Here is a 24,188-nt window from a genome sequence, read left to right as displayed (position 1 = left end):
GACTGTTAGAATTCATTGGTTCAGGGTGGCACTTATCCTGACCTCTAAAAAAGACTTCTGAGGCTCTTCTCATTTTCCAGCTCTCACCATTTTAATCAAGACTTGTCTGTGGAGGCTTTTTAGACTGTTTTAATATTTTGCTTTACACTGCAAACTAGTCTTTTACAGATTTTGTTTTGGTTTTACCAATATAACAAGGCAACTCAATTAACAACTTGATATTCCAAGATTCACCCATGTGGAGGCTTAAATATCGGCTCCGTATGTATACCGCTGTCTGGGTGATGGGCCGTGGATCTGCATATAATTTTCAGTCACATCTGTTGTGTTTGTTGTGAATTGAAATAAATAGGAAAAGCAGACAATTACTGTATGCCTGTTTCATACTGTATGTACATAGTCATTTGTTCATCATTTGGCTCCTTACTTAAATAAAACTCCAAAGATTAATTCTACTGCACAGAAAATAATCTTTTCAGGTTAGTATTCCTTTGCAAGTTGTCTTCATTAGTTATTATTGATTCTGCTTGTTGTACTTTTGACAGAATAAATATTGCTTATCATTTTTATTCTTCCCATTTAAACGACTCTTGGCAGCATTAAATCTTCAGTCCTGTAAATAGTATCCTGCTTTTCACATGATCTTCCCTTACAGAGGAGTTCTATTGTGCAGGACCTTACAGAGGAGTTCTATTGTGCAGGACAGAGTGGAGCAAAGTTCACATTCTTCACAGACTGATATGCAGGTGACTGACTTCAGTCTGTTGCTTACCATGTTTAAAATCCATTTTTGCAAAACTTCTGCCAGAAATTTAACAGTTAGCATGTGGTTCAACCTTAGTTTTACTCTCCTTTTAATTGAGTTCCCACTCCATTCCAGTCAACTAAGCAATTTCCATTCGTGTTTTGCTTTCTCCTCTCTACTCAGAGCACGCACCCCCTTATTCAATAGCATTTATCTTTTTTCCCCATTTACAAATGTACATCCCTACATGTCTTTAAACAGCACCGTGCCCCATCACCGGTGCTCCCTGGTGTCCAGTTTGTGGACCACACGAAAGGCCTCCAGAAACTCATTGAAGTCGATGCTGCCATCTTTGTTGAAGTCAATACTGCGCGCCAGGTCATCGATGGCTCCGTCATCAATGTCGATGCCAAGATGGGAGCTGAACAGTCTCCAGGTCTGGCGAAATTCCTCGATGGAAATCAATCCTAGGAGACATGCCACAGGTCACAAGGCTGCTGTACAGATTTATAGAGATGTGTCAAGCCACACAGAGCACTTTATACTATTATAAACAGGAAAAGGTTTGCTGATGAAGGCGCTGGAAAAGGGAAATTTGACAATTGCACCTGTAATGCAACTTTTAATAATCTAGAAAGATGTTAGCAGTCTTTACAACAGAACAAACACTGGAAATAATCATCTGATACCTAAGTGCAATCATACCTCATATCTTGCCAAACATATTTATCAATTAAATTTACCTGAGTGATCCTTGTCAATAATATTAAATATTATCTCCAGGTCAGTGCGATATCTATACAGAGTCTCCATGAGGTTAGGGGTAACCTGTTTAAAAAAACACAACAAGACACGTCAGTGATGTAAGCTTTGGAGACATGATGTTTTGTTTTTATCACATTGAGAAGAAATTCAATCTTAGTATACCGTTGCCTATCCTGGAAGCACAGGGCACAAGGAGAGAGCTACACCGTGGGCAGCATACTAGTTTTTCTGCAGATAACACCTACACACAAGCCAGCAGCCATATCACCCTGCAGCTCTCAACTGGCTACCCACTGAAGCTAAGCAGGGTTGAGCCTGGTCAGTACGAGTAGGGAGTTATCCTGGTGTCCGGGCCAAATTTTCCCCCTCGGTCTTTACTGTGGCCTCCAAATTGTCCCCAAGTATGATTGGCCTTTACTTGCCCTGCGCCCCATCCAGGGTGTACCCTGCCTTGCGCTCGTTGCTTGCCGGGTAGGCTCCAGCTTCCTGCGACACCGTATGGTATAAAGCGGTTTGGCAAATGACATGACATGACATACACACAAGTTTACTGTATATATACAGGGACAGTTTAAAGACACTGATCAACCTGCCCAGTATGTCCTGAGAAGGTGCAAGGAAACAGTTTGTGTAAACACAAGTGAACTTGAGAACTCAGCACAAAAGGACCCCCTTCCAGAATCAGACCCACAACCAAAGAACTACAAGGAAGCAGCACTAACTTCTATGTCACCCATAAAGCAGATATAGAAAGTTTATAAACCTTAAACTCTTTAAAAAACAAGTGTGCTTGAGCAGGTGTTCTATGTCCTATCAATTTAAATGAAATTCCAGCTGTTCTATATACTGTACTGGTCTTGCAGTAAGCCTTGTATATTTCACTGTTGTCTGTTTTGTGTCCCTCATGGGTTGAAAAAGAGACAACAGAGGGCAATAGATCAAGCACCTTGTCTATGAATGATTATGTGTAACTGTTCAAAAGTTCAGAAAGAAGTGTAATTAAATAGCCAAGTAAAGGACAGCCATAAAATGCATTTTAACATGCAAACCAGAAAACAATCCTGTCACTCTTCTGAGTTTTCCTGGCTGCAGCTTGAAATACTGCTCACATACTAAGGCCAGGCCATTCATTGTAGACAGTAAGCACCAGCTGTGATGCAGACATTTGCTTTTTACAGATGTAGCCTACTGATTTGTTATTGGAGAGAAAGCATGGGACAGGAAAGTACATGCCAAAAGTGCATACTTTTATAATTCTTACAGTGTTGTGGGGAACATTGTAAAAGGCTTTTTCTGAAATCCCAGCTACACGTGTGACTCATTCTTAAACATGAAGCTTTGGGAGTTAATTGTGCACCAAACAGGTGAATTCCAGCTTGGATACATGATAGGATGCAGAGATTACTAGTAAGAGGGGAAACATCTGAGCTGGGCAATGTGCAAAGGGCAGCTGCGCTCACAGCTAGGACTGCTGCTCTTCTGCATGTATGCAGATGATATTGATAGAGGTTTCAGTAACAAATTAGTCCAGTTTGCATTCTGTGTGGGATTGGCCAATGATGAAGGTAAAATTAGGTTATGAGAGGAAGATTTGAAAAGGATGTAGAAGCAAGCACATACAGTACATGGCAAGTGAAATTCAATGTTAGTAGATGCAGTTTTGTATTTGCATGGGAGGTCTAGAATTAGAAAGCACACAGCAGGAAAAGAATTTTGGCGTAGTAGTTGATTAATCACTCTCAACATCTATTCAAGACACAGAACCATTGCAATTCAAGTAATAATAACAGTCTACTGATAAATGCTGCTGAAAAAACTATTACACAGTACTACATATGCAAAATACCTAAGAGAAGTAATAGAAAATCACATTAATGGACCAAAAAGTATGCATTAAAAGCAACCGTCAAAACAATGGTCTTTATTAATCTATTTTCCATCCATTTTTAACCACTTTATCCAATACAGGGGGAAATAATACCACTGGACTTCTGTCGACCTAACTGCACATCAACAAATATTCAGCACTGCAACTACAAAATATGGGTGAGCACAGTAAATTTCTTCCTGTCTAAGTCTCGACAGGATTTCTAATCTGTGAGACTTCCTGCACATATTTTTTGAGAAGCAGTCTTCAGCTTAGTGGAACTCTTCTCACCCTTTACCGTGCAGACAAGATACCTTTTGGAAGAAAACCAGCAGAAAAGGAAATGACATTCTGCGAATGAATCCAGCTTTTTCCTCTCATTGAAGGACTTTTAAAATCTCATCAGGACTGCTCTTGACCAAGCATCTAATTCCATTGAGAACACATTCAAACTTCACATTATAATTCATGAGAATCGAGCTGTTACTTTTTTAGATTGGAAATCTCCATGCCACAGAGATTATAGCCACGGAAATTCAGGGACAAACTGGAAACTGGTTAAAAGCCAGCTCTGCACTAATATTAGAAAAGTCTTTATTATGCATTAAGGTATTAATGCCTGGAATGCATGATGCATTCCAGCACATGACCAGACCACAACACCCTAGAAACGTTCAAGTCTGGGCTTGATGTTGTGATAAATCAAATTCACTCAGTGTGAAGGAATATGAGAAGAACTGATGGACTGAATGTTATCGTTATCAAGTTCACTTACATTCCTTAATAACTGAGAGACAAATAAATTAAATCATACTGCTACCGTATGTACCTGACTGAACAGTGACCTTTTCTGAAATTCATCAGATTAGTGGAAGCCAGTGTGAAACTGTATGGGGTTTATTTAATTGGTGTGTTAATTTCCTACTAGAGGAGGTTTCCTTAAAAGGAATACTTCTCACATCAACATGGTCTGACTAAAGCCATCAAACGTGCACTTATATGCAATGAATTCTCACTGTTTAAAAGAACCTGAAGGAGTTTCTTGCATACAAAGTACACAAGATTCTCAATGCTCAGTATGAGAATATAACATTAGACTAAAATCACACACAATCATATATGCAACACACATGTGAATATGTTTTCTCATTTGTTGTTCCAGAGGTAAAATTAATGTGAAGTCTGTGGAGATGGACACTGTTGTCACCTGAAAGAACAGAACAAGCTTCTGTTTTTCCTTTCCGTGGTAGCACGTTTGTCAGAGAGGTCTCACTCATTTACATGACTGAAGTTCTAGAACTGAAGGGGCTCTCACCTCGTTGCTTGGCTCCCCTATCTGCAGATCCTCGAAACAGGACAGGTACTCCACAGTCCCGTCAGGAGCCGTCCTCGCCAACCGAGAGCGCAGGGTCCGCCAGGGCAGGTCCAGGTGAAGCACAGACTCGACTGCCTGAGCCCAGTCGCTGGTAGAGATCCGACCTGACGAGAGGATGCACAGCAGGAAAACAGGCTCGTCAGAGTGGAACACTTCTCAGCTTGGTGGCAGGGCCCATCGTGAGACGCTTTGTGGCACTGAATTATGGCCACTGAATTGCAGGAAACAATTTCCTGGGCTATCTAATAATTTCACTATGCTACAACAAACAATTTCAAACAATCATTAGCTTAGTATCTCCAGGAAATATCTCAAGCACCGTGCAAGCTGAGAAAGCTGCGTGAAAAAGGTTTAGGCTTCTGTTTATAGAACATAAAGAACACCTGGAGCTTCTGCCAACCTGTGAGGTTTCTGTCATATTGCTGGAAAGCGGAGATCAGATCAGATCGATGGGCATACAGCTTCTCCTTCAGAGACTTCAGGGCTGAGCCCTCAGCCACACTAACTCTGTGTAGAAAGAAGAGACAGGAGCACAAATTGCGTTAGCTTGATCTACTGCACAAACCAGTGTTCAAAATAGTTCTCCAAGCATGAGCACACATGGGTCTCTCCATAGGTCTCCACCAGTGGCCATCAAGTGCAAAACTAAACAATTAGAAAACAAAACAAAAAAAAATGCAAAAAAATGATTGGAGTATATTAACACCAAACTGGAAGAGATATGTGATGGAACATTCTTTTCGAAGTCAAATGCATTGCATTTATAACAGAACAAGAAGGAAGCAGAGCACAAGAATGAGCAAGAGACCAGAGTCAAATTTAATTAACTATTCGGTTTAACATTTCTTTATGCTAACATTTAGTGTGTATTTTCTACTCAGTTTAGAAAACTACTTTCCACCAGTTAAATTGTAACACGTGTCTGCAATTTGTATAGATGTGTTGTACTACAGTACATAGTTGTACATGACTGATCTGAGGAAAATTGAATCACTGAGCCGCAGAACTGTAAAGGAAATTAGAGTTTAGGTTGTGGTGTTTTTGGATTTCAAATTTCTAAATTTGTTTTGAATTTGTTGTTGTGTTTTCAAATTTGTTAATTTAAATTGTTGTTTGGTTGCACACTTTTGACGACCCTATTCTCCAACACATATTGACTATGCTTGGGTTAACTGTTAGAGAAACACTTTGATGCAATTACTTCAATTTGTGAAATTTTGTGGAAAAGTAAACATGTGCAATAAAGAATTTCTCAGATGCTTACAAACCCAAACAGCTCATTCTAGAAGACAATTACAGTAGCTAGCATGTTCAGATTTGTATTTCTGCTGTGTGTATTACTAGTGTGCTATTGTACAGCACTGTTTATTAAAAGAGCTTATAAGTAAAAATTGTAAAGAAATAGATGATTTTTTCAGAAAACACATTTAACAATTTCGGTGATCAACCTTTACTGAAATTGTAATTTAAATTAAAAAGGATTTTCTGGTGGTAAACAGTATTGATATAATTTGTACAGCTTTATAAAATACCCCCAATCCACAATTACCTCTGCTGGAGGGTCATCTTCCTGGTACTCTTGCTGACTTGATACTGGAAGAAACGAGGCACAAGGTCAGGTCCCAGTTTAATGTAGGCCCCTCGGTTACTGCCCTCTTCATAGTAATTGGAGGCTGAGAAAATTGTGATTACCTTTAAAAAACATCAGAAAAAACACTTTCAAGACAGCTACAAAATGTACAGCAGTAAATGGATCTGATTTCTTTTTTCTCTAAAGCTTATTTACTGCATATTGTTACAATTCCAATATTCAGGAGTGGGTCATAAAATCTATTACATTTGCAGGTTACATCTTATTGTAAGATAAGGCACTTCTCAAAGCCTTATTGATGAAGTCTGGGACAATGGGAAAATCGTAGAGGTGTTTATGAGCTACAGCTGAGCTAAGAGACAGGTAAACACAAATTATTAAAGGGGTTTTCCACAGAATTACTGGGGTTAATTACCTTCATGGTAAATCATTAGAGTCTTCTAAGTCTAAGTCATTTTCCCCTCCTAACCCAAAAATAGAGAGACAGAGAAGAACAGAAGAAATAGAAAAATAGAGAGGACAAACAGAGAAGAAGGAAAATTATCACCCCCCTCTACTTGTTGTATGCCTTGCGAAAGGACCTTATTCTGATCAGACCAGACTCTGGCTGAGTAATCTGAAACTTGTTTCAGAGAGCTTATGGTCCCATTTAAAAACTCTGGTTTCCTTTGTAGTGAAATCCAAAGACTAAAAATGTTCTAATTTGTTTATGCATCTTTAGAATAGCGAGACTGATTGTAATTCGCTTTTGGGAATCCTTGTTGTAGTAAGGGAGATTTAGTGCTGATTTATTCATTAGAATGCAGGTTTTTATTTCTCGTGGTCGCTTGTTAAGGTGCTGTATAGTGTTTCATGTTACAGGCTAGCATACTAGGTCTCTGGCTCTGTAGGACACAGCCCTCTGAAACGCATAGCCTTGTACATACTGTACTGTACAGTATATGCTGCAGAGCAACGTGCAAGAGTTGTGTAATGTGTTGTATAGATAGTGCAGTTGTGTAATAGGTTAACATATCATTTTGACAAGTTTAACTCTGGGGCAAAGTGGTTAGCATTGCTGCCTCGCAGAGCTGGAGCCCTGGGTTCAGTTCAGGAATATGTTCTCCCCATGTTGGCGTGGGTTTCCACTGTTCCGTTTTCCTCCCATAGCCCAAAAACATACTGGTAGCTTAACTGGCTTTTAGGAAAACTGGACCTAGTGTGAGTATGTGTGTTTGCATCTGAGATGGACTGGAATCCTGTCTAGGATGTATCCTGCCTTTTGCTCATTTGCTTGCTGGGATAGACTCCAGTTCCCCCACCACCCTGAATTGGGTGAAGAGGTTAGAAAATGGATGGATGGATGAAAGATTAACTCTGATTTAATCAGTTTTTCAGCAGGGCTGTGCCAGGGAATAATAAGCGTATGCCTTTTCTCACATGCCTCAGATTTTACCTACAGCTCAGGTACATTTTATTTAGCTGCCCCTAATTTGTAAAAGGATACAGTATGTACCCATTGCACTGTTTTCAAGCTATACTAGAAAAGCTATACAAGAAAAGTATAGGAAACCTGTTAATAATCCTTCACAACAGCATGCCACATGTTCAGAACTGAAACAAGTGTAAAGAAAACGACAGTGGAAGCCAATACAGTGGATCCTGCAGATGCCGAAGTGTTGCTGGTATCTGGAGGAGCCAGGCACTCAGGCTGTGCTGTACCTTGCCATCGTGGCACAGCTCATAGCCCTCCTGCTTGCACTCGTGAGAGCGAATCAGCAGCTTCAGCCTGTGCTTCTTCAGCAGCCCCTGAGTCACGTCAGGCCCAAAGTAACAGCCGCCCCCTCGGAAAGTGTTGGGACTGCAGCCGTTCAGGCTTTTGGGGTCACTCCAGAGCAAGTCGACAATCTTCACAAGAGAAGGTCGGAAAATCAGCAGGGGCTTTCAAAATTTCGCCATGACCAAATTTTAAAAATGACATTTTCCTAAAAAAAAACTTATTGAGGCTGTGAGTTTTTCCAAAAGTTCTTATTTGGTCATCAGCTAAAATAAAATGTGTTATTACTGCTGTCATGATTACTAAATTATGACCAGTGAAGTCTACATGATTCATATTCACAATCAGAAAGTACACGTATTTATTAGATATAATAAATAAATAAAATCTGGGGGACAGACACTGGTCTCAGGCCTAACTAGCAGCTCACAGACGTACAGGCTATCATTAGTCTGCAGGACGCTGTGTGAAGTTATGCCTGTTGTCCTTACCTGCTTCCACTCCAGCTCCTCTCTCTGAGCTGCCTTGCGAAAGATGGTAACATCGGAGTCCAGGTAGGGCAGCTCCAGAATGTGGGGATAGTGCTCAGGAGCGGGGCTCCTGTATCGACAGGTGGAGGGGGCAGGAGAGGGCGCCGAGGTGGAGGAAGATGAGGACGAAGAGGAGCTGCTGTTCTGCTTGGGTAGCTGGCCTCTTCTCCGTCTGGGGGCTGGGCTCCCCCGGGTCTCAGCACACTGGCCCTGGTAGTGGTCCCTCTCCTCACTGTGATCAAAGCTCCTCTTGGGAGGCCTGAGTGCCGACTTGAACTGCAATAGCAGGAAGACAGGAAATTGTCAAACTGACGGTTAAAGTAGTTCAGGTGGGTAGCTACGTCAGCGTGCGTAGGCTGTAAAGGAGCAAGTAGAGGTTTATTCCATGCTGAAAAGAGAAGAAAAGAAACACAACGTTTCGTCTGTGGAGCCTTCTTCGGGTGTGAAAAAAGGCACCAAAGACGAAACGTTGTGTTTCTTCTATTCTCTTTTCAGCACTGAATAAACCTTTAATTGTTCCTTTGCAAACTGGAGGTTAGTTTGAGAAATTAGCATAAAGGGTGAGCTGTTTTTTGCACAGATAACTGAACCTGCTCTAACAAAAGCACAAACAACATATTGTTCCTGACAGATGCTCACCTTCTGTCTTTCTATGGAGCTTAGGAAATCCAGGTCTGTCATATCAGAAATGCCCCCATGAACAACCAGGACTTTATTGTCAACTATTGTTGCTACTGGAAGCAGGCTGAAGACATCTTGCAGAATCTGCAAAATATCCCTCCCATGGGCCTGCAATAGAAATTAACTTACCTTACTTGCAGTGCATTGGCCAGAAATACCACAGAAAAGGAGCAGTGGAAAGTATCTTAAATGCCTCCGTTGTACAATGAATCTTGGAGCAAGAAGCTTAATATGCTACTGACACTTCTTAGTAATGCAATACATTCAACACGAAAGGCTTCCCTTTAATTAATAATTTATAATGCAAAACTGCTGAAAAAGAGGAACAATATTACATGTTTTTCTTTGCAGATAATTTGCAGAATTAGATCTTGAATAAAATAATAATAAATAAGCCTTCAGAATTAAGTCTTGAGTAAAAACCTACCCATGGCAATATCAAGAACGTTTTCAGCAAAATACAGAAAAATGCAGACAAAACAAAAACCTCCCTACCCCCTATGAATTACTATGAATCATCAAATCATCTAAAAAATATGAAAGGAAATTGCCTTGCAGCACTGGAGCCCTGAGCTCAATTCCTTGGATGTTATGTGTCTGGAGTTTGCCTGTTTTCCTCTTGTTAAAGTAGCTTTCCTCCACGTTCTGCAGTTTCCTCACACAGTCCAAAGACATGCTGGCAGGTTAATTGGTTTCTATAAATTGCCCCTGATGTCAGTGTGTGTGTAATGTCTGTGTGTGCCCTTCAATGGACTGGGGTCCCATCCAGGGTGTATCCTGCCTTGCACTTAATGTGAGCTCTGCAGGTGAGGCTCCGGTCCACCGTGACTCTGAATTGGATAAACGGTTATTGAAAGTGGTTGTGATGATAAAAGAACATAAAACAGCATTCTTTATGTTGACTTAAAATGTGAATCCAGCTTATGCAAAAAAAAAACATGGAAGGCATTTTGTAAGTATCATATTTAGAAAGAAGCCTATTAATCAAAGAAGGCCATGGTGATTGCTGCTGAGTGCGAGTACTGTAGTGATGTCAGTATCCCACTGGATGGAGCTCTTGACTGATTCACTGAAGCTTTATTCAACTTGTACAGTAGGCACAGAGTATAATTATATTTAGAATTACTGGCACTGAATGCCTCCCAGAAGCTGGTCCACCAGGTCTCCAAATAACAATTTTCAGTGCTTGAAAGGAGTCCTGATGACTAGACAGTGAAAGAGCTGTTTCAGAAACTGCAATCAAAATAAAATAAGAATAATTCAAATAAATAATTGCACACCACCTAGTGGTTTTGCAGAAAACACTTCAAGGATTAACAAGTGTGTGACCAAAACTTTTAAGAAAACTCGCGGGGGCTCCCTAGAGACCGAAACAGAGAGGACCTTTGCTCAGAGCACAAGCTGGGCACTTTGGTCCGAACTTTGGTCAAATCCTGTGCCATGACATTAGCCAGCTGCGATCTTTGCATGAGGTCAGTGAAAGACATGCTGCTCCTCCAGTCGGAGCTCACTCTCCTGTGAGGCGCTGTGGAGCTCATAGCGCATGTCAGACAATGCACGAGCCTCCGAGAGAGGAAAGTGTGCGTGTGTGGGGGGGGAACTGGTAAACAACTGGAGCTTTCAAAGTAGAAAATAACTGCCAATTCCTACCAGGAAAAAATGAACTAATTACTAAATAGAAACAAATGGCATTTAAAATAGAAATTAAATTCAGAATATCAGCAAAACTAGATTGCTATACCTTGTATTAAAAATGAGCCTTACCCTGTATTTCTGCATAACTTCTTTTGTAAAGCCATACCTGCAATGACAGAAATACCTCTGTAACTGACACATAATGTAAAGTGTTACTGCTATGCTATGACTATAACACATTATTTCCTCATGTCTTATTGCACTGCTATTTGAGAAGATCGAATGAATTTCAATAAGCGAAAAAAAATGCTACTGTATGTAACATTGTCGGCCTGTTAAATAGTACCACTGGCTTTTTTTTTCACAAAATGAGCACTCAGTGATAGGACAGGCATTTGTACTCCAGGTGTGTAATTTATCCCTGTAGATCTACATCCACTTGATAACCTGTGGAGTCTATTAATTACGCCACACATAAGATTCAATTATGGAAATGCATGGTAAATAGACGTCATTGGAGTGTCTTAACTGACTGCGCTGAGAAAGGGATGTACACAATCAAACTGAAAAAAATAAGGATAATGTTATTTCTAATTTCCAGTAGAAATTTAAGGAACCAGTGCATAAAAGCACAATTCCATGGAACTCGGAAACATTCTGTTTTGACATTTCTGCAGTTTAAACGGCTGTTTTTTAACAGGGTATTGTTAACATAATGGGGTTGCAGGAGTTCAAAGACACAGCCATCTGTGGCAGAGACCCAGCTGCTTGGCTACAATAATTAAACCTCTCAAAACCTCTTTATAATTTCTGATTGTTCTTTTCCAACTCAAAGTAGAGCTTTAATTGCCAAAGATGAAAGGCTTGTCAGGGAGGTACAGCTGAAAAGTTGATATAATAAACAACACTGAATTTTAATCATTTTAGAAATGGTACCCCTCTGGTTTAGAAATCAAATACTGTTTTTATATTTTCAGTCTTATTTCACCACTTATTTAGATTAATGTTGATAATACATTTTGCCAAGCGTGTTCATGCTGCAGCCCACAAATGACGAGTTACCAAATGACAGTTGGTTTTAAAGTCAGCCAAGGTTATTGCTTTTTGTTTTATTATTAGCTTTATGTAGTTTCTTTCAGACATAATTAGCTTTTCGAAATTCTACAGATGGGACTATTGTATGTAAAGTGATTTGCTACTGGCATACTGTAGAATAGCAGTAAAATAAAAGTTTAGCCACTATGCATACGCAATTTGTCCTCACTTTGATTAGGAATTCATCGCACATTTTCTCCGTCAGAACCCTTTTTGCAAAACCTATCCAGACAAGCAGCGCTGAACAGAATGTGAAATGGCATATGAGCCCTGGGTTAACCACATACAGTAGGCTACCATACTGTTTCTGCCAGTGACATGTGCTCAGTGCTGCACTAAACCGGGAGAAGACGGGAAAGACTGACACTCTTATGAACTGGCTTCATTACTCTGTTCTCCTCCCCACTGATAGCTGGTGTGTGGTGAGCGTTTTGGTGCACTATGGCTGCCGTCGCATCATCCAGGTGGGGCTGCACATTGGTGGTGGTGGAGGGGAGTCCCCATTACCTGTAAAGCGCTTTGAGTGGAGTGTCCAGAAAAGCGCTATATAAGTGTAAGCAATTATTATTAAATTATTATTATGCTGGCATCACACTACGCGACTTTTCCTAGGATAGCCTTCATTTACATAACCGTAAGAAAATCACAGCGAGTTGTAGAAAGTCGCAGCGCACGCACGCCCGTTACCATCAGGTGTGTAGTGTGAAACCCCCAGTGACTCAGTCAGAGTGCTCTTAACAGCCCCTCCGACTCTCTGCGACTCGCTACGACAAAATCGAACTGGTTTGATTTTCTCGTAGCGAGTCGCAAGTCGCAGGGGTGGGCTCTTGTGTCTGCGACAGTCAACAGCCACTGAGCGCTCAACCGGAAGTACAGCGCATACAATGCGGCTGCAAGGAAAGAAGGAAAGCGAGTGTTTTGGACTGTGCGAATGGAGGAGAGGCTCGTCAAACTTTGGAGCCAGCACAGATCTGTTCGATGTTTTCTTGTTTGTTGTTTGTTTGTTTACTTTCGTGCGGTGCTCCCCTTCTTATTCCGGCGTGCTCCACGTTGATTGGCTGCCAAAACGAGGCGACCTCGCGGTATTTTCGCGGCGCAATACGAGATTTGGAACTGCTATGAAAAGTCGTGAGGGAATCGTGTAATTAGTCTCCCCCTGCGATTCTTAGTCGTATAATTTGACTCTCTAGGACAGAAGAGGCAGCGAGATTCAGCAACTGCAGTTGTTAAATTTGACATGCTCTCGACTAGAAGTCGCGTCGAGTCATGTAGTGCGACGCAGGCTTTACTGTCAAGCTAAACTTCTGTTCCACAGAGATTATTTCACTGTGTGAGACGCTCCCTTGCTAAACCACTTCATTCACCCAGCGGGACCCCAGGACGGGCTCTACCTCAGGTTCATTATGTAGTCCTCATGGTTTCCCCGATTCAGGTACATGTGATTAGGATAAAGCAGAAGGAAGGAGAATAAGATAATGATTATCTCCATCGACTTCTTTCCTCTGTCGACAAAATCGCCATTGAAGATGTATGGGTTTTCAACTGAAGGAAGACCATTCTGTACACAGAAATTGAAAGAAAACAATATATATAAAATGGTCTTTAAATCAGGTTTAATTAGCATACTTGTAGGTACTAATAGTAATGAAGTTATCTGTGATTACAAGCACTTTCACCTTAATCACTAAGACAGGAGATTGAACAGGTGTATACATCTATGCATCTGTACCTATAAATTAAATCTCTTTCACCTTCTCTATTGACTCTATTGATCATCATGTTGATCTTTGATCTTTGAAAAGATCAAAATGTCTAAAATTCTATTTTACCACATAGTGCATTAATCAAGACAAAAGTTTTTTATGAAACCTTGGGTTCATAAAAAAAAACCTGACATGGCACTTCCTGAATGATGGCTACAGTGTAAAAGACAGAAGACACAAACTGCTAGAAACGGGCAAATTGTCCATAGTAATTAAGAACGCCAGTCAACCTGCACCCAGCTCGCCAGCTTTAAGGAGCAATTAAATATTTACCTTGTAGAATATAAGCAATAAGTCATCCAGTTTGCCATGTAAATCACCTAAGGGGGAGAGAAATACAACAATAAAGATTTTGAAATTTACAGCATGAAATTATTACACATTGTTTCCATATTAGGGGTGATTCTATAACCACAAGTGTAAAGTTAATATAAAAGACTGTAAATAAATCACAGGTCTCCAGTAAGATTACATCTATTTCTAAAGTTGGAAATATGACAGTAATGGTGTGTTTGAGACTTCCGGCGGAGACAGCACAGCTGGCTGTTGGTGGAGTCTCAGAAAGCCTATTTGCAGTCTAAGGCAAAGTCAAGTCTTCAGAACGTGCAGATTCTAGTGTTTTGTTCCAGTGGGTCTCACCGCTCTCTGTCTGTTAATCTCCAGCAAGGTTACTGGAACAGTGAAAAATGAACAGCCATAGACCCTGGAGCTTTTAAAAGTACCCTCCCCTCAGCAGCAACAAAGTGGCCAAATTAACCAGAAAATGGACATGGCACGACGAGGTCTTGTGTTGGACATCATCGCCAACGTTGGTGACTTAACATGGCTGACACTGGCCTTGTGGCGGCTCCTCAGCAATCTGTTGGTTCTGCACTAAAAGCAAAAACAACAGCTGAGAAAAGGGTGGCATTATCTGCAGATGCCAACATTCCCTGTCTCTGCTGGCACAACAATTCAGCCTTTTTTTCAACCACTTGGGGAACGGGCCAGGGCATTAGAATATTTCTACGTATTGTTATTATTAAATAACAATTAAATAACAATTATTAAATTTTCCTTGTCTATGGTTACAGTCACTGCATCTTAAGCCTGCTGAAGACAGCTAATAAACCAGGCTCTCAAAACAAATACACTTTCACAAAATCATTTCAAGTACCTATCTGACACAAACTGCAAATAAACATTCTGATCTCCTGCACTCAGCAGCTTCATCAAAGATGGAGATCTTCTAACTAAACACTTCATTACGTTTAATAATGCTGACCTTGAAGGAGAGGATATTTTCAGCCGAACGTTTGTTATTGTAACTAGTTTAAGGATTTGTTCAATGAGTGGTACAGGAAAAACATTTGATTCTGCTCATCATTTAAACACAAGACTAACAAACCTCTGGCAGACTCAAAATGAATTGTACTTTCTGATTTTTTAATTCTTGGCCAAATGACAGATTTTTTGGGTAAAAAAACGGAGATCGCATGCCAATTGCCTGGGTGTCAGTTCCAACAAGAAGCGACTGAGCCCACAGGGGCAGCCTACCACAGATTGTGATCTCTTTGGTGTAGGTTGACAAGTGAATGATGTTTGGCATCTGTTTCAAGAACTTCTTCGTTTCGTGTAACAGCTGTAGAACATATCGGGCATGAAGGGTCTGAAAAGAAAGGAAAATGCGACCTGGATGGGGTTAGACTTCCTACCAAAAGCAGAGCACTGCATTTTTCATCATTAGGAGGAAAATGGCTGATAGCATGTACTGCAAGGGGCAATGCTTTAACTGACCTAAATGACGTTCACTTCAGATTTTGACAAAAAAAAACTCAACAACAACTGTACATGAACCTTCTACTTTCACATTTCCAGTGTTGCATTATTCTAAAACAAACAATTACTGTAAGTCAGTTCAAAGAACCATGTGTACATGTCTAAAAATGATGATATGCAAGCCCGAAATACTGCTTCATCACTCCAACAAACATCTGCTGTACAATTCAAATATATAGCAAATGGCAGCAGGCCATTTTACATATCTTGCTCATTTGCTCACGTGTCCTGAACCAAGAACAATATACTGTATGGTGCTTTGTGAAAGGACGGCAGCGAGACAGGCTGTCCCACACACATTCCTGCACTGCAGGTGTCATTTGTGCACCCTGCGAGCACAGCGCAGGGGGACGTGCTGCTGCAGCCATGCACCTGCTGCTTCTTGAAGGCACTGAGGAGCGCGTTGGTATGAGCCACAGTGAGAGGGAAGGCCAGCCGAGGGCCGGAGTAGGAGTCTGGCACTTCAATCTTCTCGAACTGGACTGGCACCCCCTCCTCCGTCAGCACACTGCCTGCTGGACACAGGAAGTGGGAAATCAGATCTGTGAAAGAGAAGCCAAAGACGTGATGATGATGTTTAAATCTAGGTTTTTATTTCACTAAATCAAGAAAGTAAGGGGCAATGATACCAGAGTACTGTGTTCGTTTCTCGACAAACCTGGACTTAGGCAACACGTTTTTTTTATTTTAAAAAGGGAACAAAAATGCAGTCTTGTGCCTTTGACAGAGCAATACATACTCAGAAACTCAAGAGAGTGCCAGCCGAGAGACACCGAGGGAGAAGAGAGCTGTGGAGCTTGTGTGTTGTTTTTTTTCTTTGATCACCATGCATTTCTGGGACCGAGTGGAGTAAATTCCTATTTGGGAACTTATGAGCCTTATCAGGTGGAAAACGAACACAAATGTTCACATAAGTAACAGACTGGAACTCTGGACATGTTTCATATTTAAGAGAAAAAAGCGTGAAAAATATTTACAAACATACGACTGTTGCTTAAATCAATTTTAATTTCCATGTCGTCATTTGCAGAGCTACTTTCGGTGTCTACACTGGTGCTGGCTGTAAATGATCAGCTCCTCAGAGTGGTTGCGCCAGTTGTGCCAATGAGAGCTGATGAGCCCACACTTCTTCCTCCCTTCCAGCCAACGGGCTTGTTTGTACTTCGACCAACAAACAGTAAACAGCCAGTAGGGCCTCTTGTATTTGCAGCATATGAAGAGCCCTCTCACTGTGGAGATACAGTATACACACGAGCACCCTCCTCCTTTCTCAAGAAGCAAACAGGCATAGAACAATCTCTTGCCAACCTCCCACGCCAGGATACAGAACAACACAGCCATTTCAACAGACAGTGGTGAAACATTCAGGGCACTACAGATCACAGGCTAGTGTCACATCTAGTCAGTATCCTAGTTTTTAAATTTTTGATTTTACCACACTTATGCAATATCGTTCAAGAATGAAAAACCACTGAAGATAAAATATACCCCAAAACAAAATCATCAACAAAGTTTTAAAAAATGTTGCAACGAATTATTACTTATTCAGACAGTTCAGGTTAGCACCTATGATCCCTTCAGTTTTGCAAGGATTTTTCAAACCCATTGTTCAAATGAAGTGGCAATTAATATAATTGTCTTCAAACTGTTATAATAGCATAACACAGTAGTTATGCACATAACAATGCAGCTGCAGCAACAGTATAATGGTGCCTTCTGTATTACCAGCAATGAAACTTGTATCGTGCCATGTTGCTAAGCAACACCGCCTCTCTATTTAGGTAATGTTCTTTTTTAAAGCAGCTTAAGAGAGGCTGAAAAAATGTGGATGAAGCCCATCTTTTCATTTTGTTAGAGCTAAAAACTGAAACAATCTTCTGAATAGAGGAAGGCCCGTCTTTGTTTTTACTAAAAGCTACTGTGCATTTAGTTAATGAAAGAAAACATGAACGCAGTTCAACCACTGTCACTTATGACACTAAGACTCTTCATATCAATATCAGAAAACATATTATAGTATTGTTTAAGAGGCATATACAGGACTGTACTAAACAGCCAACAATTCACTGTTCATTACTCTCTATTAAGCAGTATGATTCTAATGCTCTGTCTAATATTGGTCATTTACTGCATACTACACTGAAACAATAATTCTATTTCTCTTCCTGATAACTTCCTAACAGATTTAATACATCACTTAGGCCATGGGAGCAAAACTTAATGATAGGAATGACAGCTTCACAACATGTGACAAAAATCTACAAGCTTAGTACCAAATAGCTTTAGGCTTTAGGGGAATATCATTGCAATTAAAAAAATAAACTATGATCAGGTACTAACAAACTTGGAGCTAAACAAAAATAAACCAAAAATAATTGAATAAGTATGTAAATCTGAACTGGCAAAATCCAGATTTAGTGGCTATGATCAGGAACAAGACAAAGCCATGAAACTTTTCAGCAAAATTACAGCAGTTTTAGAAAGATCTACAATGTTTACCCTTAACTGACATTCAGGCAAGGCCTCCTCAATGTCAAACTACTCTTTTTTTTTCTGCAATGTGCACTTATTTCAATGGATCACACTGGCATAATCTCCACATGGAAGACCTAGCCTCGAGGACCAAGGGACCCAAAGTGGCCTGCTGTGCTCTATTGATCTTCAAGAGCTCGACAGTGAAATGTCATCTATTGAACTGCAATGAGAGAGCCGCTCACAGAGAAGAGACCCAAGACAGTTCCACTGCATGTTCCTAACACTTGCACTGGCCGTGCTGCAGAGACCCACAGTACACTCACCTGGGCCATTCACACCAAGCTGGGTGACGTTGTCCAGCATGAAACTGAAGAAACTGGATAGCTGCCAAAAGGAATAAAACCAGTGACCAAAATTAGAATTTATTTTAGCATGTACAGTACGTAAGAGCAGCTGCTTCAACTCCTGGAGGTGACAGGAGATCACACCAGGGCAGAAGAAAGGCAATGGGCTTGTGACACACATTTTGGATTTGAATTAGGTGTGCCAGCCAACTGGATTCATTAAAAAAACACCCAGAGAAAATAGGACAAACATCCAGTTGCTGAATCACTTACATTACCTACCCTTTTGTAAAGTGAAGCATAACTCTTTCTCTTTTAAGTGGTTAAGGAGCTCCCATGGTTCCTTTACCCCATGACACACAGAGACTCAGGCCCTGCTGTTGCCCCTCACTGACCTGCAGCTGGTCCTGTTCCCCTGCATACTCAATGGACTGAAAGATGCTCCAAGTGTATCGCCGCCGTATCTCGAGGCGTGCCATGTAGCGCCGGTACCACCGCTGGATCAGGACTGCTGCTTTCATCACTGTAACGCACAGATCACGCAGAAAGCGGGCGGTCAGAGCACTGCTTCCAGCTGCACTGCATACTGCCGACCAGGAACGGGATCAACAGTGAAGCCATCGGGCCAGTAGATGTGCAGATCTTCTCTCAGTTTTGGCTTAGCACCCTCTTGTTTAAAAACCATGCAGCAGCTTGAGAACTTCACTGATCCGACTGACCAGAAAAAATATAATGGAACATGCAATGATGTGATTCTACGACCACAATAAACTTAATGACAGTGCACGCGAGACAGATATGTACTGTGTTAATTCCAAATCTGTATTCAAACTTCATCCATCCACCCATTTTCTAACCACATTATCCAGAACATAGTCGCGGGGGAGACAGAGCCTATGCTGGCAAGCAATGAGCGCGAGGCAAGATACACCTTGGATCGGATGCCAGTCCATCGCAGGGCAGACACAGACACAGACACAGACACAAACACGCTCACACTCACACCAGGGCCAATTTTCCTAGAAGCCGATTGATCTACCAGGATGTCTTTGGACTGTGGGAAGAAAGCAAATTTTATATGGCATTATATTTTCTCGCCTAATTTAGGGTTCCTCCTTGCATGTGCTTGAAGAACTGTAGCTTCCCTTGTCTTGTAAAGTTAGCAAAGTAAGAGTGTTCAAATAAAGCTTTCCTCTTGTTAAACCTTTCCAACATAAATAAATATTATCATTTTAGTGAACTGAGCAAACAAGAAACTGGATAACTAAAATTTATTTTGCACCCGATACTCTGCTAATCATAAGTAAAAATAACTAGCTGTCTTCATCTGATTTGCTCAACTACCATACAGTATACAGTGTGTTTAGTAATGGAAGACAGGTGCTAACGTCCTGAAAAGATAAAATAGTCTGGGACGCATTTAATGTACCTATCCACCAAAGACCTTCTGAAAGTGTTTAACATACAGCAAACTCACAGAGGGCCATCAGTGAACAGGGATATACAGTAGATGGAATAGATTATGTCCCAAGGCTTCTACTACTGAGCTTTAATTAAACTTCATTGTGTCAATACACAGATATAGATCTGCAAGCTTTTTATATTGTTATAACTGTTTTCACGTATGCAATTGGGCAACATGGTGATTAACAATGCATTGTAGTTCCTAGGTCATAGTTTCTATTCCAGACAAGGTTAAGGTTAACATCTGTGTCAGGTTTGCATGTTTTCCCAATTTTCTCCCTCCTTCGAAAGGCTTTTGGAATTGTGGATTTGCAGTATAATGGACTAGTGTTCTGTTAAGGATGCGATACTGCCTTGTGTTTTCCAGACTGGCTCTGAGCTCAGTGGGCAAACTGTTAAGCGGTACAGTGGAGTGAAAAGTATTGCGTGCAACGTTAATACATTCGGAAGCACATGAAAACTGACAAGGTTTTTAACTAGTGTTATGCAGGAAGATAAAAAATCCTCATGAAAATTCCCTGTGGTATAAACAACAGGGAAATCCACGTAGAGTGTAGTATGAAATCATGGTACCAGCAAGGTAAAGCACAGAGATGTATGGTGAAGCCATGGCATAGCAAAGTAAAGAGTAGCATACTCCAGGGAACAGAGTGGGGAAAATGACAAGGAGTACTCATTTACCATGGTACAGTTTCATAAGGGTAGGGATATGCGATGGACACATACAGTACTGTACTTTATCTCAGCTACAGTCCATTGCCCTAGATGGTCCCAGTAATATAATCAAGCTGCACCCTACGGCGATAGCCTGCGGCAGCATGAGGAAATCCCCTGGATCGCGTCAATACCTGCATCTACAGGTTTCCTGGAGCAGGAGGAGGCAGAGCTATACAGTTGCACCAGGGCCTGGGACAATGATACACAGACCACTGAGACAGGCCTGGAGCTCTGGGCATAATCCTTACAGTTACACTCCACTCAAAGCACATTATCACCAATGTGCAGCCCCAAAGCGCGCCAGTACACTTACCACACATCAGTTGTTAGTGGGGAGGAGAACTGAGTAAAGATGCCAGTTCATAGAAGGGGATTATTAAGAGTCCAGGGGGAAATCTGGCCAGGACACTGGGATTAATACCCTGAATCCCAGAAATGACCGGGGATTTTTAATGACCACGGTTTTACATCTCATCTGAATGGGATGGCACCTTTTTACACTACAGTGCCCCATCACTATACTGGGGTATAAGGACGCACACAGACTGCGGGGTGAGCGTCTCCTACTGAGCACCCACCTCACACCAGCTATCAGTGGGGAGGAGAACAGAGTAATGAAGCCAATTCATAGATGGGGATGGGGGAAGGCCAATGGGAAATTTGGCCAGGACGCCGGGGTTACACCCCTACTCTTTTCGATAAACGCCCTGGGATTTTTAATGACCACAGAGAGTCAGGACCTCGGTTTTACATCTCATCCGAAGGACAGCGCCTGTTTACAGTATAGTGTCCCTGTCACTATAGTGGGGCATTAGGACCCACATGGACCGCAGGGTGAGTGCCCCCTGCTGGCCCCTCTAACACCTCTTCCAGCAGCAACCTTAGTTTTTCCCTAGGTGGTCTCCCATCCAGGTACTGACCAGGCTCACACCTGCTTAGCTTCAGTGGGCTGCCAGTTGCAAGTTGCAGCATGATATAGCTGCTGGCTACAGAGATACAGAGTTCACCGAGAGCACAAGTATGCTGTGTAAATCTAAAATATTGATAAATGTTCTACATAAGACATGGAGAACCCACTACTGTACCATGTAATTCCAAGCAGTGACCAATGGAGAACAGCTGGAGGGAGGGGATCTTACCTAGAGCTGGAGAGGGAGTCTTGGTAGACTCCTCTGCGTGAGCAGTAATTGAATAAAAGAATTTGTAAGGCAGCTCTGGGGGATTAAGAAAAGGAAAAATTAATAGGACACACAGGAATACGGAGGGAAACTGAGGAGCGAAAACTACTTCTGAGACAACAAGGAGAACCAAGGAGGAGCTAAATACACAAATTAGAGCTGTGGGAAGGAAGAAGCGTGAATCTGAGAGTTTTGCAAATATGCTTGTGGCTTCCTTAGAAAAAGCTGAAGCTGATTTGACATTATTTTACACAATATTTTATCAGCTCTTACCATATCATTTATGGTCTCATGACACGTCTCTGATATTTTGTTGGACCAATGACTATTTTGACTTTATATACTGAAACCATCAGCCCATTTTCTATTACTTTCTTTCCACATAATACAGACCTTCAGAAATTCGGCAAAGTTAAACACCTCTGGCAGGCAGTCTTATGTAGTACCAATCTTTTATTGACACATATTTTTAAATTGCAAATGTTGTTCTACTGACAGGAGGATACATTCTGAGGCAACCCATATTCTGTATTTCATTCAGAATGAATTTCTGCAGAAGCCTCATTTTGTGATCCTGGCCTTTCAATATCGAAAGGGAGAGAGGGGGAAAAAAAAAGCAATCTGAAAACAAAAACAGCACTCACCTTTCTCGGATTTCTTCCCCTGGCTCTCCGTGGCAACAGAGGTGCCACAGCCCATGACTACAGAAGTGGCGTGTGCTCATTTATCCTGCCCCGTGCCATTGCTGAGCTCACAAAGGGCTCCTGTCACACAAAGCCTGGCGAACAGGCTCTTTTAATACTCTACCGGGCACATGCTGACATTATTCCTGGCTTACCTTTCTGAAAAAAAAGGGAAAGAGAGTTGGGGACAGAGCCAAACTAAAACAAACAAGCAAGCAAGCGGATAAAAACAGAAAGAAGCCACAGAGGAATAAACAGTGGTATTACCGAACCTCTACAGGTCTCCAGGAGCCAGTTCTACTCTTAGCCTTACGGATTACCACACACTGCCCACGTCACAGCCCCCAGCACCCACTATTAGGGCCCTCTCCTTCCTGCTTCGCAGTGAACACTGCTACAATGCTGACCGCCTGACTTCTGCTACTGCAAGCTCTTCAGCGCAAATCTGTTTCAAAAGAAGAGAAACTACACATGCACAACCAGAGGGCTCTCAAGATGTGACACTTCTCACTTTACTGGACTGGTTTTCAATAATGTATCCCTGGTTGGATGCTGTGCTAGAAGACGCTGAGGTAATTCACTGTGATTTCCTATACGTTTAGTTCAAGAAAACTCAGGATCATTCATGGCATTTTGGATCAGTTTTGTGCATTTATGAAATAGGCACAGGCAAAACATCATCAATTTCAACTTCAATTTCAAATTCAGCTTGCAAACCACCTCTATGAAACAACAAAAATAAATTAGAATTAAAATAGACAGAATGGTCTCTTTTTTATTATGTTTGAAGTTTAGAGTTAAAAACAAGAATAGTGTATTGGTGTGCTACTGCTGATGTGACAGATTCACAAAAAGCGGTAAACTTTGATGACTTCTTGGTATTCTGTCTCATCACTGGGAAAACAGAAAAACTCATGTTGGGATATAAAAAGAATCATGTTTCTCTGATGTTATGTATACCTGTAAACGCAAAAGGAACAAAGGACTGTTCCTTTTTACATTTGTGAAACAACATGCCTTTGAAACGCTGCCTTAATTAACCACTCCATCTGTGTTCCTTGTGAACTGTGGGCTTCTCTCACACAGGATACAAGCAAAAAAAGTGATCCTTGTATTTTTCTAGAACATGCAAACATCCACAGACAAAAGCAGGTGGTCACCCCCAGGAACTAGTTCACTCCCTTGCCTTGCAAACATTCAGATGACTGTTTTTTTATTTTTACATAATGTAGTACCACTTTTCTGGTGGAAAGAGCCTTCTTAGAGCAATTTATAAAGGCATTTTACGACAACAGAAGTGCAAAAAATGCACAAAGAGGCCAGGAAAAAAAATAAGGATAAAGGAGTGAAATGTGGTAGATTTTAAGATTCTATTAACTTTTCTGGAGTTTCTAACATTAAAATGAAGTCATCATCAAAGCAAAAAATGAAGATGAGCTACAAGAAGACAAGAAGAGAAGATAAGCTCCAGTTAGTGATACATAGTCACATGTACAAATGTCACAGTGGCTCAGCTAAACGTGTAACTAAAAACAGGTTACTGTAGGTCAGGGAGACACAAATCCAGTCCTGAAGTGTCTGTAGGTTTTCATTTGACTCAAACTCCTAACTACATCTGTAATCTGATTATTGGCTTAACATGCTTCCCTAGTTCCCGAATTCATGGAGATAAAAATAAGAGACCCACACATCACCCTGCTGGATTG

The 24,188-nt window shown here is 41.2% G+C and overlaps 1 protein-coding gene across 1 annotated transcript; it reads right to left on the bottom strand.

Moving 5' to 3' along the window:
- Positions 1-78: 78 nt before the first annotated feature.
- On the bottom strand, positions 79-22,641 carry ppef1 (protein phosphatase, EF-hand calcium binding domain 1). The gene is made up of 17 exons (XM_088913379.1): positions 22,444-22,641; positions 21,761-21,835; positions 18,836-18,963; positions 18,420-18,480; positions 15,994-16,163; positions 15,340-15,451; positions 14,077-14,123; positions 13,432-13,598; positions 11,075-11,111; positions 9,269-9,418; positions 8,591-8,905; positions 8,045-8,230; positions 6,302-6,444; positions 5,153-5,259; positions 4,693-4,856; positions 1,489-1,573; positions 79-1,212 (listed from the first exon to the last, which is right to left on the bottom strand). Exons 1-17 carry the CDS (start codon positions 22,496-22,498, stop codon positions 1,019-1,021), a joined length of 2,196 nt encoding a protein of 731 aa, XP_088769505.1. The 5' UTR covers positions 22,499-22,641; the 3' UTR covers positions 79-1,018.
- Positions 22,642-24,188: the final 1,547 nt, after the last annotated feature.

This window comes from Atractosteus spatula, chromosome 4 (genome assembly GCF_055471065.1).
Source record: "Atractosteus spatula isolate fAtrSpa1 chromosome 4, fAtrSpa1.hap1, whole genome shotgun sequence".
In the NCBI taxonomy this organism is placed as follows: domain Eukaryota; kingdom Metazoa; phylum Chordata; class Actinopteri; order Semionotiformes; family Lepisosteidae; genus Atractosteus; species Atractosteus spatula.
Note: the sequence above shows the minus strand (reverse complement) of the source record. Positions and strands in the feature narration are given on the sequence as shown.